Source organism: Macaca thibetana, chromosome 6, assembly GCF_024542745.1.
Source record: "Macaca thibetana thibetana isolate TM-01 chromosome 6, ASM2454274v1, whole genome shotgun sequence".
In the NCBI taxonomy this organism is placed as follows: Eukaryota; Metazoa; Chordata; class Mammalia; order Primates; family Cercopithecidae; genus Macaca; species Macaca thibetana.
In genome coordinates this window covers 30700296-30715873 of record NC_065583.1, presented here as the reverse complement: position 1 = coordinate 30715873, position 15578 = coordinate 30700296, and the positions used below count along the sequence as shown (strand labels likewise).

The 15578-nt window shown below is 36.6% G+C and overlaps 2 protein-coding genes and 1 non-coding gene across 3 annotated transcripts in view; 2 read left to right on the top strand and 1 right to left on the bottom strand.

The window, feature by feature from the left end:
• IRGM (immunity related GTPase M) overlaps window positions 1-7468 on the top strand; it is a 31318-nt gene extending 23850 nt beyond the window's left edge. Inside the window, 1 exon segment of the mRNA XM_050792963.1 lies at window positions 7376-7468. Within this exon segment, the coding sequence (XP_050648920.1) occupies window positions 7376-7441 (66 nt within the window). The 3' untranslated portion in view covers window positions 7442-7468.
• Window positions 1-15578, bottom strand: part of RPS14 (ribosomal protein S14) — a 520685-nt gene that overhangs the window by 412505 nt on the left and 92602 nt on the right. The window lies entirely within an intron of this gene.
• Window positions 13310-13434, top strand: LOC126957792 (small nucleolar RNA SNORA77). Its single transcript, XR_007726957.1, has one exon. It is a non-coding gene; the product is annotated as a small nucleolar RNA SNORA77 (small nucleolar RNA).

Genomic DNA, 15578 nt, shown 5'->3' with positions numbered 1-15578 from the left:
AACTGGCACAAGACAGGGATGCCCTCTCTCACCACTCCTATTCAACATAGTGTTTGAGGTTCTGGCCAGGGCAATCAGGCAGGAGAAAGAAATAAAGGGTATTCAATTAGGAAAAGAAGAAGTCAAATTGTCCCTGTTTGTAGATGACATGATTGTATATTTAGAAAACTCCATCATCTCAGCCCAAAATCTCCTTAAGCTGAAAAGCAACTTCAGCAAAGTCTCAGTATACAAAATCAATGTGCAAAAGTCACTAGCATTCTTATACACCAATAACAGACAAACAGAGCCAAATCATGAGTGAACTCCCATTCACAATTCCTTCAAAGAGAATAAAATACCTAGGAATCCAACTTACAAGGGATGTGAAGGACCTCTTCAAGGAGAACTACAAACCACTGCTTAATGAAATAAAAGAGGACACAAACAAATGGAAGAACATTCCATGCTCATGGATAGGAAGAATCAATATCGTGAAAATGACCATACTACCCAAGGTAATTTATAGATTCAATGTCATCCCCATTAAGCTACCAATGACTTTCTTCACAGAATTGGAAAAAACTACTTTAAAGTTCATATGGAAACAAAAAAGAGCCTGCATTGCCAAGACAGTCCTAAGCCAAAAGGACAAAGCTGGAGGCATCATGCTACCTGACTTCAAACTACGGTACAAGGCTACAGTAACCAAAACAGCATGGTACTGGTACCAAAACAGAGATATAGGCCAATGGAACAGAACAGAGCCCTCAGAAATAATACCACACATCTACAACCGTCTGATCTTTGATAAACCTGACAAAAACAAGAAATAGGAAAAGGATTCCCTATTTAATAAATGGTGCTGGGAAAACTAGCCAGCCATAAGTAGAAAGCTGAAACCGGATCCCTTCCTTACACCTTATACAAAAATTAATTCAAGATGGATTAGAGACTTAAATGTTAGACTTAAAACCATAAAAACCCTAGAAGAAAACCTAGGCAATACCATTCAGGACATAGGCATTGGGCAAGGACTTCATGTCTAAAACACCAAAAGCAATGGCAACAAAAGCCAAAATTGACAAATGGGATCTAATTAAACTAAAGAGCTCTGCACAGCAAAAGAAACTACCATCAGAGTGAACAGGCAACCTACAGAATGGGAGAAAAGTTTTGCAATCTACTCATCTGACAAAGGGCTAATATCCAGAACCTACAAAGAACACAAACAAATTTACAAGCAAAAAACAAACAACCCCATCAAAAAGTGGGCAAAGGATATGAAAAGACACTTCTCAAAAGAAGACATTCATGCAGCCAACAGACACATGAAAAAATGCTCATCATCACTAGCTATCAGAGAAATGCAAATCAAAACCACAATGAGATACCATCTCACACCAGTTACAATGGCGATCGTTAAAAAGTCAGGAAACAATAGGTGCTGGAGAGGATGTGGAGAAACAGGAACACTTTTACACTGTTGGTGGGACTGTAAACTAGTTCAACCATTGTGGAAGGCAGTGTGGCGATTTCTCAAGGATCTAGAACTAGAAATACCATTTGACCCAGCCATCCCATTACTGGGGATTATAAATCATGCTGCTATAAAGACACATGCACACGTATGTTTACTGCAGCACTATTCACAATAGCAAAGACTTGGAACCAACCCAAATGTCCAACAATGACAGACTGGATTAAGAAAAGGTAGCACATATACACCATGGAATACTATATAGCCATAAAAAAGGATGAGTTCGTGTCCTTTATAGGGACATGGATGCAGCTGGAAACCATCATTCTCAGCAAACTATCGCAAGAACAGAAACCAAACTGCATGTTCACTCATAGGTGGGAATTGAACAGTGAGAACACTTGGACACAGGAAAGGGAACATCACACACCAGGGCCTGTTGTGGGGAGGGGAGAAGGGGGAGGGATAGCATTAGGAGATATACCTAATGTAAATGACGAGTTAATGGGTGCAGCACACCAACATGGCACACGTATACATATGTAACAAACCTGCATGTTGTGCACATGTACTCTAGAACATAAAGTATAATAATAAAAAAATTTTTAAAGAATACATTGATGAAAAATGACCCTGCTTTCCAATGCTGTTTTATTTATTGGGATTGCGGAAAAGAGAGAGATCAGATAAAGAATAAGTATAATCCAAAATAGCATGTTATAATTGGATTTCAGATAAAGAACTGCTGGGACATAGAAAGTCAGATCACATCCAATTGCCAAGATGGGATAAGGCATCATGAAGCAGGGGGTGTTTGAGGTGGCACCAAAGAATGCATAATATTTGATCAGGTGGATATGTCTGAAAGATGTTAATAAAATATAAGAAAAAGTAGAAGGGAGAGGCTGCAGATTATTTGGTAGGGGTAGGGTAAGTCCTTTGAAAGAAAGGAATGAAATATCAGGATGGTTAAAAGGTTGGATGGAGATTACAGATAAGACTGAATACAAGACAGGAGCTAAGAAGATAATTGGAGGCCAATGAGATTTTTTAATTGGGTTGTGAAATGGCCAGATCTCTGATTTTGAAGGATCATTCTGGCAACATGCATGAATTCCACTGAATAGAGGTGAGATGACAGAAAGTCTAACCCAAGGAAAGTGTTTTGCAGTAAATTGGTATGATGTAATAAGTGACTGAAATAAGGCATTGTAAGTATATCGAGAAGAGGAATAAGACTTGATTTGGCAATCAGATGAGAAGTGGAGACAAGGAAATGGAGGTGATTAATGTTGCAAGATTATTTCCTTGGGAAATGGTGGTCTTGATTATTTCCTTTCCTCTTAAGTGAGTTTAATGTTTCTGTTGATTTCTTTTTTAAGTACTCTTAGGTTTTTAAATTAATACACAAATTAGTATAAAGAGAAAGGAAAACCAGTCTTATAATCTCAATACACATTGAACATCTATTAGTAAACCTTTCTTAACAACGAACATTAAAATAAACTTAGGAGTAGACTAAACACAAGACAAAAAGTAATAACCCCACTTCTTTCCATTTCTGCAGTCCCCAGGGTATAGAACACTGATGAATGAGTAAGGTGAAATATTCACAGATCTAGGAATAAATGAAGTCATCTGGGGGAGAGACCAGCTTGACTAAGCTATTGCGATAGACAGGAGATACTGACAGGAGGGAGAAAACAAAACAGAGTGGTCACACCCTAGAAAAGGAAGAAAATTGAAATAAGAGAATGGGAGACTGGCAGCAGAGAGTTACATCTCATAAAAGAGAACACAGTGTTGGGTTTCAGGAGACTGGATCAGAATCGGTTCCAAATCAGAGATATGAAGGGAAGGAAAGCCAACGTTTCTCTGAAAATGGTAAGTTTTGGCTCATTGAAAGGAAGTCTATGTTCAATGTCTGAGATTGTAGAACTTTAATAGACTGCTGCAAAGAGGAGTCCCATAGGGCTAAGAGTGGAGGGGACCTAGAAATGTAGGCAACAACATCCAGTAAGTAATATCCAAGTCAAGAGCCCATATCACCAGAGGCAAGGGCAATGGGCTGCCCAGTCACACTGGATGTATTAGTTTGCTAGGGCTTCCATAACAAAGTACCACAGACTCGGTAGCTTAAACACAGTCTGGAGGATAGATATCCAAAATCAAGTTACTGGCAAGGTTGATTTTTTTCTTGCACCCCTGTCCTTGGCTTGTAGTTGGCCATCTTCTATGTCTTCATGTGGTTTTTCTTCTGAGCATATTTGTCCTCATCTCCTCTTCTTATAAGAACACAGGGCATGTTTGATTAGGGCCCATCTTAGTGACCTCTTTCAACCTTAATTACCTTTTTAAAGACCCAATCTCCAAATGCAGTCACATTATGAGATATTGGCGTCAGAATTTTAACATATAAATTTGGGGTGACACTATTCAGTGCATAACACTGGAATAGACCAATTGGACATTCAAGGGACATGCTGGACATTAAGGAGAGAGAAGATGAGTTTGTGAAAAGGTGAGCCACATTTTCAAAAGGGCACCATGCCATTGTTCCTTCTCCTCTTGCCAACCTACCCCAGGATACTAATTTGGGTAAAAATATTTGGAGGAGAAGAATATTATCACATCAGATATCCTTGATTGTGTGTCTAGTCCAGAAAGATTTCAGTGACACAATTGTCTGTGAAAAGAGTGGCTATATTAGGATGGGAAAGAAATTTGGAGTAATCCAGAAAAAGAGGAGGTTGCAGCTCTCCAGCCATGCCTTCCAAGAAGAAATTCTAATGTTGGGATCAAGAGTTAGGGTGATTGGAAGAGGAGAAACAGAAAGCATTCTCATGCAAGGGACAGTAAATCCCAATTTCAAGGCTCCTGATAGATGTAAATATATGAGGTCATAATTTTTTAAACATCTGCATAACTAAGAATTTTAAATGAACAATTATAACTCTTCATAATACATAAATGCATCAGTTTGGAATTTACAAAGGACATTCTCATTCATATTTAATATTCACAACAAGGTATGGGGTTGGTGTTATGGTCCCCATTTTGCAGTGCAAGAAATAAGATCCAGAAACCTCATAACAGAATACAAACACATATACAAGCACAAAAGGATTAGTGGAGGAGGAATGCATAACTCACAAGCTAAGAGAAAGGAAAAGGAAAAATAGAATATTAAAGAATATTCAGCCAATTCAGAAGTATATTAGAAAAAGAACTAAAACAGGCAGGAGAAATGGACAATAATTTGGAAGATGTTACATATAAACTCAAATATATCAAAATTTCATTAAATGTTAATAGACTAAATATTATGTAAAAGGCAAAGATTAGTAGAGTGAAATTTTAAGAACTATATGCTTATAGCAGATACAGATTTTAAATATTAGGATACAGAAATCTTGAAAGAAAAAGGATGAAAATACATATACATTATTCAAACACTATTCAAAAGAAAGATGTTATTGCTCTACTTACACTGGCTAAAATAGACTTCATTGGGGAAAACTTACTAGCAATGAAGAGGGAAAATTCACCAGGACTAATAATCAGCAACCAACAAACATAAACAGGTTTATTCTTTATGTGGAAACACACCCCTCCACATTTCTAAACGAAGGTATATAAGAAGGAAAATATTCTTCATTATCAGAAAGGATGTCTTTGTTTGTTTGAGACAGAGTCTCACTCTGTTGCCCAGGCTGGAGTGCAGTGGTGCGAGCTTGGCTCACTGCAGACTCTGCCTCCCAGGTTCCAGCGATTCTCTTGCCTCAGCCTCCCGGGTAGCTGGGACCGTAGGCACACGCCACCACACCCGGTTAATTTTTGTATTTTGGTAGAGACGGGGTTTCACCATGTTGACCAGGCTGAGCTTGAACTCCTGACCTCAAGTGATCCACCCGCCTCCGCCTCCCAAAGTGCTGGGATTACAGGCTTGTGCCACTGAGCTCGGCCAAGGATGTCTTTTCAACTTCAAGAAATTACATTGTTAACTCCCTGTACACTCTGCTCCCAGGTTCTATTGTTCTGTCATTCTGAGTTTCCATGGTTTTGTGAGCCATTGATTCCAATCTAAGGCAGCCCAGATTCTGATAAAGTCATTTCCGGTATCCTGGCTAGGAATTCCTGTGGCCGGTATTTTGGCTGTCCTGACATGAGCCATGGCAAAGGAAAGAATGATGCCTGCCAACGGCAAGTAGCTCACCTTAGGGTGTGGGAGAAGAGAAAGACAAAAAACTGCTTCCTCCGTGGCACTGGCATACTCTAATTCCAGACGGAATTAAAACAGTCTTTGGAACATTTTGCTTCTTGTACAAAGCAAACCTCATTTTCCTCAGAGCTCTAGAAACCAACAAGTGTACCCAAACCACAGCCATGTACCTCTTGCTTGCTGAAAGGATCCTGAGAGAAATGCAAGACAAAGAAATACAGATGAGCTCTGCAAGCCCTAGAAATAGTAAGGCCCAGCTCAGGTAAGAAAAAAAATCTTTGCTAATTTTAGTAAGTTTAAAGTTTGGAAATAGTAAACTTTTTTTTCTTGTTAATGCTTCCTAACTTGGTGAGGCTAGAGAGTACAAACAGTGATCCCAACTTCCTGACTCAGCTTCCTGATCTGTAAAATGGGAGTAATAATCCTCTCTACCTCATGGGATTGTGGTGAAAGATATGCAAATCAACAGATGTGAAGTACTTAGGACAGGGCTCCACGTGTTTGCTGCCATTGCTATAAATTTTCACCATCATTATTATCTTCAGGAATAAATGACTCCCCTTCTTCTCTCTTCCTTCCTCTACCTCTTCCTTCCTCTCTTCCTCTCTTCCAGCTCCTCCTCCTCTCTCCTCATCTTCCCACCTTTTTTTTGGCCATTTTACTTTCCACTTAAAATCAAAGCATAAAAAGGGTTTACTTTTTGAGCTCATCATTATGAAATTTATTTAGAATTTATCTTTATCCATTTAGATATAGGTAATTTGTAGAACTGTAATAAAACTGAAGGGTATTCCCAATTGTGCATCTAAATATGTATATTTATTACTGTTATAAGGTCTACATTATTATTATTATTATTGTGTAATTATTATTATTGAAAAAGATAAACATGTAATTACTGTTGTTACATTATTATTATTGAAAATTTGTTATGAGAATAATTATTATTGTCTCTTAGGGTTCTTTCAGCAACAAAGAAATAAGTGGCTGTGATGTGGGTATACCTGTTGATTTCCAGGGCTCTGAGGAAAACAAAATTTACTTTTTACAAGAGGCATAATTGATTTAATGAAGCAAACAAAAAAATACTAGCAAACAAAATTCAATGACTTGGAATCTCTAAATTATGCAAAAAAATACAAACTAGGGGTCAAAAGCCTAGTAATTACTTAGGTCACTCTTGACTCTTGAAATTCTAAAAACAACTGCATAAAAATGTTCATATCAGTAAGAAAAATCCAAAATGCTGATGGTAGCTGAGATGGATGCCAGTGTTAGATGCATAAGAAAAGGTAATGAGTAAAAAGGGAAAGGTAAATGAAGCTTCCAAGGATGTGCAGATTATCCAAAAATTTAATTGCATGTCAGTGTTTATTTTTGTTAAACTGGCTTACTTGCTTCCATCAGGAGTAAGAAATGTAGATGAGGTCTGTGTTACATAAATGTGCACAGAAAAATTAGAAAAATCTTTGTTTTCAGATTCTCTTTGCATTTATTGGTAATTTAAGCACTAAAGAATTATTCATGTGTTAAGAATATGTCATCATTAACCTCTTTGAATGAAAGCAATGTATTCATTCATCCATTTAAAAAGTAATGCTTGCCAAGTACTTAGTCTGACCAGGCACTGTGCTGGCTAGGCAATGGGGGCATAACTTCCACAAGGCTCACATTCCCTACCCACTCTCTTGCAGCTGGCCTGCCGTGAGACATACCTCAAGAGTACTCCAGAGAATTCCACAAGGCCCAGAAATATGTAGGCATTGAGGAACTTTCTACAGTGAAAATACACAATGAACAGAGGATAGAAGCAACAGCTAAGATCACTTTTTATAAACTGTACAGTGTGGGTCACGGCTCATTGTGATGAGGCAGGCCAAGGCATGAGATTGCAGAGAAAGAGCCCAAGGTAAAATTCAAGGGTACACTTACTTCTTAGGGTGGCTTCTCCAGCTGAGTACCAGATGAAAAGATAGCTTGTGTTGAAGCAGTATATTGTAAGACTAAGGTGTGTCTTAAACTCAGGAATTACCCTCAGAACGAAGAGCTGCTCATAATGAGAGCAGCAGGCAAGACCTAAGACTTGTTGAGGGATCAGCAGGCTCTAGTCTCCTACTTTCTTCCCTATGTAAGGTATGTGCTTGCTAGTGGATGGGTGGGCAAACTGGAGTTATCTGAACCATTAAAATTCCCCTCTTTGGATTTATAATTGAATATACATTAATTAAATAGTTTTGTATGACTCCATTGTCATTATTTGTATAATTGTTTATTTAAGCTTAGAACAGTCAGTCAATTGTGGTGGGAGATATGAACAGCTTTTTATCCACTTGAAAATGCCAAATTGTTTTCTACATATTCCTAAAGTGAAGGTCCCCAGCATGTGTAGCAAGTGTCCTGTTTGTTGTTCCTTGTTTAGTTCATTTAAGTGTCTGTGGGTATATCTGCAAAAACTCATAAGGCACCTGAAAAACTATAGAAATCTGTGCTTAAACCAAAATTAAGAACCTGGGTTTATTTTAGTAAATCTTTCTCTCCAGTTTTCTAGAAACATCCTAAAGATATACATCCTTTATACAGACCTAACCTTCTCAGGAACCACACACTCCCACTGAGTGTTGCATGTGATAGTTTGCTCTACTGCAGAGGTCCATCTGTAAGTCCAATCTGCAGCCTCCTGACACCCCCAGGTCACGTATCTAGGTCAGATCACTCATCCAGGCCAGGAAAGCCCTCCCAATGGGAACCTGCTTTTTAGTTGTCCAGAGTACACCTTCTTGCTCTCATATTCAACTGTATCGTTCAACATGTTATATGATTTTCACTTTTCATGTGAGAAAATGTTTCATATTTTCATAGAGAGTACCTCATGGAAGTTAATCATCATTGAAACAAAACAACTATGCCTTTGCTTTGTGTTGTCCTTGATTTCAAACTTCTTCAGTTATTAAAAATAATTGGGCTGGGCGCAGTGGCTCATGCCTGTAATCCCAGCACTTTGGGAGGCTGATGTGGGCAGATCACCTGCGGTCAGGAGTTTGAGACCAGCCTGGCCAATGTGGTAAAACCCTGTCTCTACTAAAAATACAAAAATTAGCCAGGCATGGTGGCACATACCTGTAATCCCAGCTACTCTGGAGGCTGAGGCAGGAGAATTGCTTGAACCTGGGAGGTGGAGGTTGCAGTGAGCTAAGATCATGCCATTGCACTCTGGCCTGGGTGACAAAAGCAAAACTCCATATCAAAAAAAAAAAAAAAAAAAATGGCTTTGGTTTTTTAAATATCCAAGTATGGGAAGGCCAAAGGTCTCCCCAGATTCAATTGAAACAAGATGACACCAATATATATTATAATCAAACTGTCAAAAATTAAAGAGAATTTTGAGAGCAAGAGAAAAGAAGCAAGTAACAGATAAAGGAGTTCTAATTACAGGCCAGGAAAGAGTGGGATGATATATTTAAAGTGCTGAAGGTGAAAATCTTTGCCAAACAAGAATACTTTAACTGGAAAACTGTCCTTCAGAAACAAAGAAGACATAATGGCTTTCCCAGACAAACAAAAGCTGAGGGAGTTTACCATCACCAGACCCATGTTACAAAAAAACGCTAAAGGGAATTATTCAAGCTAAAGGAAAAGGACACTAATTAGTAACATGAAAACATATGAAAGTATAAAAAAACTAGTGAAAGTGAGAACACAATAGAATTCAAAATGCCCTAATATTGTCATGGTGGTGTGTAAATCACCTATATCTTTAGTATAAAAGTTAAAAGATAAAATTATTAAAAATAATAATAGCAATATCATCACTGCAATAATTTAAGGACTATATAATACAAAAAGATGTAAATAGTGATATCGAGAACAACATGTGGGAGGGGGCAGTAAAAGATTAGTTTTTTAATGTGATCAAAGATAAGTTGTTATCCAGTTAAAATAGTGTAATCAGTGTAAGATGTTTTATATAAGCCTTAGGAAAACCACAAAGCGAAAACCTATATTACTTATATGAAAGATAAAAAGTAAGGAATCAGCCAGGCACAGTGGCTCACCTTGTAATCCCAGCACTTTGGGAGGCCGAAGTGGCCTGGATCACTTTAGCCCAGGAGTTACTGACTGCCTGAGAAACATAACGAAAGACTGTCCCTGCAAAAAATACAAAAATTACGCAGGTGTGGTGGTACCCACCTGTAGTCCCAGCTACTCAGGAGGCTGAGGTGGGAGACTCACCTGAATCTGTGAAGTCGAGGCTGCAGTGAGCCATGATCATGACATTGAGCTCCAGCTTGGGTGACAGAATGAGGCCCTATCTCAGGAAAAAAAAGAAAAGAAAAGAAAGTAAAAGAAAAAAGAAAAAGAATCAATGTATGCTGTAGAGAAAATCACCTAACCACTAAAAAAGATAGCAAGAGAGGAAGAAAGGAAAAAAGAATCTACAGAACAACCAGAAAATAATTAACAAAATGATAATACTAACTTCTTACTTATCAATAATTATCTTGAATGTAAAGAGATTAAACTCTTCAATAAAAAGAGAGAGTGAATAAATGATTTCTTTAAGTGACCCAACTATATGCTGGTAAAAGAGACTCACTTCAACTTTATAACTGAAAGTCATATGGAAAGAAAGTGAAAGGATGAAAAAAGATAAACCATGTAAATAAAAACCAAGAGAGCAGGAGTACCTACACTTACTTCAGATAAAATAAAATTTGAGTCAAAACTTCAAAAAGAGACAAAGAAAGTTGCTATGTAACCATCAGGGAATCAGTTCATCAAGAAGCTATAACAATTGTGAATACATATGCAACTAACATCTGAACACTTAGATGAATGGAGCAAATAAGAATAGATCTGAAGGAAGATATAGATTGCAATACAAAAATAGTAAGGGACTTCTCTACCACAGCTTCAACAATGGACAGATTATCCAGATAGAAAATCAATAAGGAAACATCAGACTTAAACTACACTTTAGACCAAATGGACCTAACAGACATACACAGAAAATTTCATCCAAAAGCAGCAGAATAAACATTCTTTTCAAGTGCACATAGAATATTCTCCAATATAGATCGTGTGTTAGTTCGCAAAACAAGAAAAAACAAATACAAAAGGATTAAAATTATATCAAGTATCTTTTCCAACCACAATGCTATGAAACTAGAAATCAGTAACAGAAGGAATTTTGGGAATTTCTATATATTTCATGGAAATTAAACAGCATGCTAACAACCAATGAATCAATGAATAAATTTAAAGGAAAACTAAAAAATATCTTGAGACAAATTAAAGTGGAAACAAAATATATCAAAATATAAGAAATGCAGTTCTTTTTCTAAATAATACTCTATTGTGCACTTATGAAAAAGCAGTTCTGAAAGAAAAGTTTATAGCAATAAATGCCTACACCACAGATAAAGATCTCAACTAAACAATGTAATGTTATAACTCAAGGAACTAAAAAAATAAGAAAAACTAAGCCCAGAGTTAGTAGAAAGAAGGAAATAATAAAGATAAGAGCTGAAATAAATAAAATAGAAACAAGACAAACAATAGAAAGATCAAATAAACTACACGTTTTTTGAAAAGATAAACAAATTGACAAACCCTTAGCCAGACTAAGAAAAAAAGCAAGAAGACAAAATCAGAAATGAGCTGTAATATCTGAAATACATTACATTACAATTGAAATGCAAAGGATTATGAGACTACTATGAACAATTATAGGCCATCAAATTTAATAACCCACCAGAAGTGAATAAATTCCTAGACACACACAACCTACCAAGATTGAATCATGCAGAAATATAAAATCTGAAAAGATCAATAATAAGTAAGGAGATGAAAGTAAAAGAAGAAAAAGTCTCCCGCCAAAGAAAAGCCCAGGACCTGATGGCTTCATTACTAAATTCTACAACGTATGTAAAGAAATAGTACCAATTCTTCTCAAACTCTTCAAAAGAAATTAAAGAAGAAGGAATACTTCCAAACTGATTTTAAAGGGTCAGTGTTACTGTGAAACCAAATCCAGATAAAGACCCTACAAGAAAAGAAAACTGTAAGCTAATATCCCTGATGAACATAGATGCAAAAATCCTCAACAAAATACCATGAAATCAAATGTAACAGTATATTAAGTGGATTGCTCACCACCATCAAGTGGAGTTTATCCCAGGAATACAAAGATGGTTCAATATACACAAATCTATAAATCTATAATGTGATATATCACATTAATGGAATGAAGGACAAAAGTCATATAATCATATTGGTAGATTCAGAAAAAGCATTTGATAAAATTAAATATTTTTCATAAGGAAAACTCAAAAAATTAGGTATGGATGGAACACCTCAGCAAAATAAATGCCATAGATAACAGATCCACAGCTGACTTCACACTCAATGGTGAAAACTGGAAATCTTTCCCTTTAAGATCAGGAAAAAGACAAGGATGCCCAAATTTTCCACCTCTATTCATGTACTGGAAATCCTAGACAGTAATTAGGCAAAAGAAAAAAAAGGCATCTAAATTGAAAAGAAATAAGTTAAAGTGTGCCTGTTTACAGACACATGATATTATATGTAGAAAATATTAAAAGACTCCAACAAAAAACTGTTAGAAAAATAAAGTCAATAAAATTGCAGGATACACAATCAAAAATTGTACAAAAATCAGTAGCATTTCTGCACACTAATAGTGGCTAGCTAAAAAAAAAAATTAAAAAAATTATGTTTACAATAGCTACAAAGGAGATAAAAGACCTGAACACTGAAAATTACAAAGCACTGATGAAAGAAATTGAGGACGACACAAATAAGTAGAGAATATGCCATGTTCATGAATTGGAAGAATTAATGTTAAAATGTTCATACTACCAAAAGTGATCTATAGATTCAATACAATCCCCATCAAAATTCCATGACATTGGTCACAGAAATAGAGAAAACAATCCTAAAATTCTATGGAGCATCAAAAGACCCCAAATACCCAAGGAAATCTTGACCAAAAACCAAAACAAACAAAAAAACCTAGAGGTATCAAACTACCTGATTTCAAAATCTACTCCAAAGCTATAGTAATCAAAACAGCATGGAACTGGCATGAAACAAACACATAGACCAATGAAATGAAATAAAGAGCCCTCAAATAAATCTACACATTTACAGTCAATTGATTTTTGGCAGAGTTTCCAAGAACACACATGGGAAAAGGACAGTCTCTTCAATAAATGGTGTTGGGAAAACTGGCTCTCACATGCAGAAGACTAATATTAGATCTTTATCTCACATTATATTAAAAAATTAACTCAAAATGGATTAAAGACTTAAATGTAAGACCTAAAACTGTAAAATTATTTAAAAAACAGGGAAAAGCTCCATGACATTGGTCTGGGCAAAGATTTTTGGAATATGACCCCCAAAATCACAGGCAACAAGAGCAATAATAGGCTCATGTAATTACATCAAAGTAAAAAGCTTCTGCACAGCAAAGAAAACAACCTATAGAATGGGGAAAATATTTTCAAGCCATACATCTGATAAAGACTTAATATATAAAATATATAGGGAAGTAAAATGGCTCGATAGTAAGAAAACAAATAACCCAAATTAAAAATAGACAAATTGCAGACTCACTTGGAACCTGACTGCAACCCAAGATGGGTGCTTTTTCCTTCTGCCAGAATAACATTCTGGGGTGCTGTGGCCACCTGACCTGTCAAGACTTATGTAGCTGTCCAGGAACACAGGGTGCTAGAGAACAAAGGACAAAGGACCTGAATAACACTTCTAAAAAGAAGATACACGAATGGCAAGCACGTATGTGAAAAAAATGCCAACCATCACTAATCAGAGAAATTCAGATTAAAACCACAATGAGATGTCACCTCACACCTGTTATAATGGCTATTACGAAAAGGACAAAAGATAACAAGTGTTGGCAAGGATGTTAAGAAAAAGGAACTGTCGGTGGTGACGTAAACTAGTCCAGCCATTATGGAAAACGTATGGGGTTCCTAAAAAAAAAAAAAAAAAATAGAAGTACCAAATGATCCAGCAATCCAACAATTGGGCATACGTCCAAAGAAAATAAAATTGGTATATCAAAGAGATATCTGCCCCCATGTTCATTGCAGCATTATTCACAATAACCAAGATATGGAATCAAGCTAAGTGTCAGTCAGCAGTTAAATGGATAACAGAAATGTGGTATGTATGTACGTAATGGAATATTATTCAGCCTTTAAAGAGAAGGAAATCTTGTCTTTTACAACAACATGGAGGAATCTGGAGGATATAATGTTAAATAAATTAAACCAGGCAGAGAAAGACAAATACTGTATGATTTCACATATATGTGGAATCTAAAAACACTGAACTCATGGAAGCAGAGAGTAGAATGTTAGTTTCCAGGGACTGTGAGGGGAAAGATGGGGGAGATGTTGGTCTAAGTATACAAAATGTCAGGAGAAAAAGTTCAAGAGATCTATAGCTAATGTATTTTATTATTGAAAATCACTACATTATTATGCCATTCAACATCCCTTGTGGTCAGCTCTCTGCTAACCTCTTCAAATCCCATCACTCTCTGTCTAGCAAAATTAAAAAAAAAAATGATTCTAAGATGCTTGCAGTTCTGTAGGTTGGTGCCAAAGTAATCGCGGTTTTTGCCATTACTTTTAAATGGCAAAGAGTTAAGTTGAAAACTTATAGCAAGTAAAGTCGAAATGATGAATTCTGCTGGAGCTAAGGAGACATACCACCAAGCTATGGAGGGAAAGCTCTGGAGGACCACATTCTAGGAATATGTGTGATGAGAGGTAAAGTGATGGTGTGTCCCTTGACATCCTTAGATTTTTGTATCCTTAGACCAACATCTCCCCCATCTTTCCCCTCACAGTCCCTGGAAACTACCATTCTACTCTCTGCTTCTATGAGTTCAATGTTTTTAGATTCCACATGTAAGTGAAATCATACAGTATTTGTCTTTCTCTACCCGGCTTAATTACTTTTAAATGGCAAAAATCGCGATTACTTTGGCACCAACCTAATAAAATCCTGCTTCCCAGGTTTTTCACACACTGCTAGCTCTCCCTAACTCATCCATGCTCTTGAACTTAATTTATTTATTCATCAGGCATCATCACTTTACCTCTCATCACACGTATTCCTAGAATGTGGTCCTCCAGAGCATTCCCTCCATAGCTTGGTGGTATGTCTCCTTAGCTCCAGGAGAATTCATCATTTCTACTTTACTTGCTATAAGTTTTTCAACTTTACTCTTAAACTTGCCTCTACCCAGCCCCAGAATTTGGTAAATATCTTGAGTGGAAGTCTGGTTCTCTTTCTCAGATGCCTCGGGTCATTGTTTTATCACCTGAGACCCAAGCAACTGCTGATAATTCTGGTTTCTCTGTCCCCTACAGTACCCTCTTCCTGAGCCCAGCTTGAGTTTCAGCTTCTTGCCCTATCCCCAAATCACTAAATACATTCAGAGTAAGCTGTAGATCTTGAGCTTATTTATGAAAATTTCTCTCTCCTTGAAATTGTGCTCCTTTTAGTCCTCACTACTTCTAAGGGTCTTAATCTTTTAATGTATAATATGACTTTGTAAAATATATGGTTTTCAAGTTATTCTTAGTGAGGGTATTATTGAGCTGCTAACTACTTCATCACATACTAAGTAGAACAAAGTCTTTGTTGATACAAGATATTTATGACAGGAAAAGAGTTCTCATTAACTTATAATGAGCAATGTAATCAAGGAAAGTATATTTGTTATGTCACCCACTACCATAGAGATCTATATCGTGAAACCAGGAATTGTACAAGTCTTGACTCAAGGGATTAATGTTTATTTTCCTATTAGAATCTGCTTCTCAGTCATAAAGAGTA